This window comes from Guillardia theta (genome assembly GCF_000315625.1).
Source record: "Guillardia theta CCMP2712 unplaced genomic scaffold GUITHscaffold_571, whole genome shotgun sequence".
Taxonomy (NCBI): Eukaryota; class Cryptophyceae; order Pyrenomonadales; family Geminigeraceae; genus Guillardia; species Guillardia theta.
The window spans coordinates 1-3,265 of NW_005434144.1; the positions used below are offsets into that span (position 1 = coordinate 1).

The 3,265-nt window shown below is 50.9% G+C and overlaps 1 protein-coding gene across 1 annotated transcript; it reads right to left on the reverse strand.

Annotated features, from left to right (window-relative positions):
• Positions 1 to 28: 28 nt before the first annotated feature.
• On the reverse strand, positions 29 to 2,593 carry GUITHDRAFT_122931 (hypothetical protein; the record flags this gene model as incomplete). Its single annotated transcript, XM_005817785.1, has 3 exons — positions 29 to 1,401; positions 1,454 to 2,504; positions 2,558 to 2,593. 3 exons carry the CDS (start codon positions 2,591 to 2,593, stop codon positions 29 to 31), a joined length of 2,460 nt encoding a protein of 819 aa, XP_005817842.1.
• Positions 2,594 to 3,265: the final 672 nt, after the last annotated feature.

The following is a 3,265-nucleotide window of genomic DNA, read 5'->3' on the forward strand; positions in this document are numbered from 1 at the left end:
GCGATCGAAGTCCTCGGGACGTACTTAATCAGGGGGACGACGTTGACTGCGATATCAGCCTGGTCGGGAAGCCATAAGCGTACGATTTGAGCACACACACATCCCCATCCGTTTCACCATCTTGAAGTGCTCTGTCGACCGAGTTCTGCACCATCTGCACGTTCTGCGTGAACTGATTGTCTCCTGGACCGAGAGCTGACAAACTCAATGAGACAGTCTGACATGGATTAGCCGACACAGCATTTTTCAATACGATCGCAAACTTGATGTCCTGCTGTTGAGGGATGGAATAGAACATGTTGTTGGCTGTGTCATCCTGATTCACCGTCAAGACAGTTGTGCCTGCAGACCAGCTGGTAGTTCTGTGCAACGTTCCACCATTGATGACATCAATGAAGTGGGATGTGGGAGGATTCGATGGCGCTTCGAGTGTCATGGTGTCCCAGTTGAATGACGGGCAGGCTGTGATGATTGGCTGTGTGACAGTCTGTGAGCCTTGCAACCCTGACAGAGTGATTTGCGCCAAGTTGTTTTGTCCTGCACTGTTGGATTGCGTGGAGACCCTGTAGTTACTCCGGAGGGTGATGCAAATGTAGTTTGTGACATCAGGGCGAGTGGTTGTTTGTCCGATCTTGTACTTGATAAAGCCAGGTGCGGCGACGTATCCAACAGTGTTGCCCATGTTCTCCACGCTTTCTGCATTCACAACAGTAGAGCCCTTCGAAACTGTCACTGTCACAGGACATGCAGCATTGCCACTGTTAGAATTCTGCCAGTCCCACGACAAGACATACGTGTTGCGTGCAGTCATAATCGTTGACACAGTGATCTTCAGCGCTCCACCAAGCGACCAGTCCATTTTGGGACTTACGGCCTGCAAGGTCGGGTCACCAATATCAATCTCCGTAGGATTGCCAGCAGAAGAGCACATGTCCGTCAAAGGGATGCCACCGTTCAGTCGATTGCTCATCACAGTTATCTTTGGACTGTTGGTCTGGGTTCCACAGAGGCCTTGAAGACTGATCACAGACCCAGAATCGACATTGAAGTTTGGTGTCATAGTAACAAACACGTGCGTAAGCGATCCGGGATCACTGGAACTCTGAAAGATCGACGTCCTCAGCTTGTTGCCGACCACCTCGATGATCTTGGAAGACGGTGAGACATCATTGCTCATCTGAGCAGACACGGAAGTTGAAGATGTGCAGAGGTCGTTGTTTTGGCAAATCTGTCCAGACAAGACAGCTTTGAGACTCTGGGAAGCTTGAGTATTGGATCCAGTCTTGAGTTTGAACGTGAAGGTTACCACCTCTCCAGCCTGAATGTAGTTGCCAGGTACAAGCTCGAATGACATGGTTCCAGCAGAGTCGAAATAAGCTTGATTCAAAACCTTGTTGGTCCCTGTTGATCGGAACTTGGCAGTACGAATGCGTTCGGTGTGCCAGCCTCGCACTGGCATTTGGACTGGTAGAGGTCAATGTTGCCACTCGTGTTGCTGAGCCCGACAGTCCCGGTGAGTGAAACTGAGTTGGGTTCACGGAAACAGAGTAGATTGTCGCCGAGCTGATCAATGTCACTGTGATGCAGACATCTTGACTGGGCCCGTCGTTGTTTCCAGCAGCGGCCGCATATACAAACGCCGGCGCTGCTACTGTGCCGACTCCACCTGCTCCTTTCTGCACAGGCATGGGAGGATGGTCGGTCCCAAACCTCACAGATCGGTACTGGTCGAAGGGAACTTGGTACACCAGGTATTCACTTGTGCATGGAGTAGAAGGGAAGCTCGTGAGGTCTGATACAGCACACCCAAGAGAATTTCCCTCCGCTTGGTAAAAAGCAACGTTGGCGAGCTGATACCATTTCTCATCAATGCCACCTATCGGTGGCAATGGTCCAAGCCCGTTCTGCTTCCCGTTCACGTCGTAGTTCTGGTACATAGACACCTTGTTGATGTACACGCCGGTGATTTGAAGAGCTGTCGGCATGTAAAGTCGCAACGTTTCTCGCTGAGAGTCCCAGTAGCACATGGAGAACGCGTTTGCCTTGATCTGCTTGAGATCAAAGGCATTGGAAGAAAGGTCTTGCACGATCCCATAGCATCCGGCTATCCCAGGCCCTGTGGCCGCCTGTTGTGATGAAACAGATGCCGAGGCAGCCCATGGCTTGTTGATCACCTCCGAGATGCTCACAGATGCAGATGGATTGTTGAGCCATTGTACAGTGCTCTCAGTGGTATCCGATCTGTATGCTCCAAAGAGGTTGGAGCTTCCAGAGAACCTGGGGAGGAAGATCTCGATCACCGTGTTGGCTGACAGGATGTCCGAGCCCGACTTCCATGATCCCAAGGAACCCCAGTAGATCTTCATGTCGGTCGCCTTTAGATCAGTGACACCTCCTTCCAGCTGCAACTGAGCCATCTCGGCGACCGTGTACTTCACGCCTCCCGATGTCACCACGGCTGCCAACGTCCTCCCAGCGAACAAGCTCAAAAGAAGCAAGGCTGCCTGCTCAAAAGTCTGTGAGAAGAAAAGGAAACGCAAGAAAACAACTATCTCACCCCCCATTGGAGACAACATGCCCGCGCACGCTGCATGCTCGCAAGCGTGGAGCTACCCCTGGCAACACCCTCACGTGTCCGAGGGACTTTATCAAGCCCTCGCGGAGGGGAGAGGGTCGCAGGTCCACTTTGTACCACAAATATTTGCTCAAATCGAATTCTGGTACCACCTGAAGCGGGGCAACAATCATGCCGATGCCGTTACATTGCTGGTGGTGGTGGGGTACTTCAAAAAACTAGCCGTTATGCAGCGAGTAGGTCCGTTCGTTCTGCGGTACCTCACTTCCCCCTGGTACCCCCTTTGCCGTCGGTGATTACCTGCACCTTACCATACCTGCATCACAGGTGGTGGGTGGTAACCCACCCAACTCAATCCCTTTTATGAGAGGAAGGGTTTTTTATCAGGTTTGCGTGATTTTCAAACAATGGTCTCTTAATGTTGAAATCATTAGCAAAATATGATTTGCACCATCCAATAAATTGCATTGGTCATGAAATTTGAATTTGCGTATCAAACGTTTAGTCAACACTTTTCAATACAACACCTCGCAGATATCTCAAAGTGTCTGACAGATGCAGGACAAGAGCATAAGGTTTTGCCCAGCAGGGTGGACACGCGCGGCCCTTCTCATCATGATGCACACTGAGATGCAAGCGGCCTGAAACACTCATTGACTATCATCCTTGCGCGAATGAATATGTTGAATC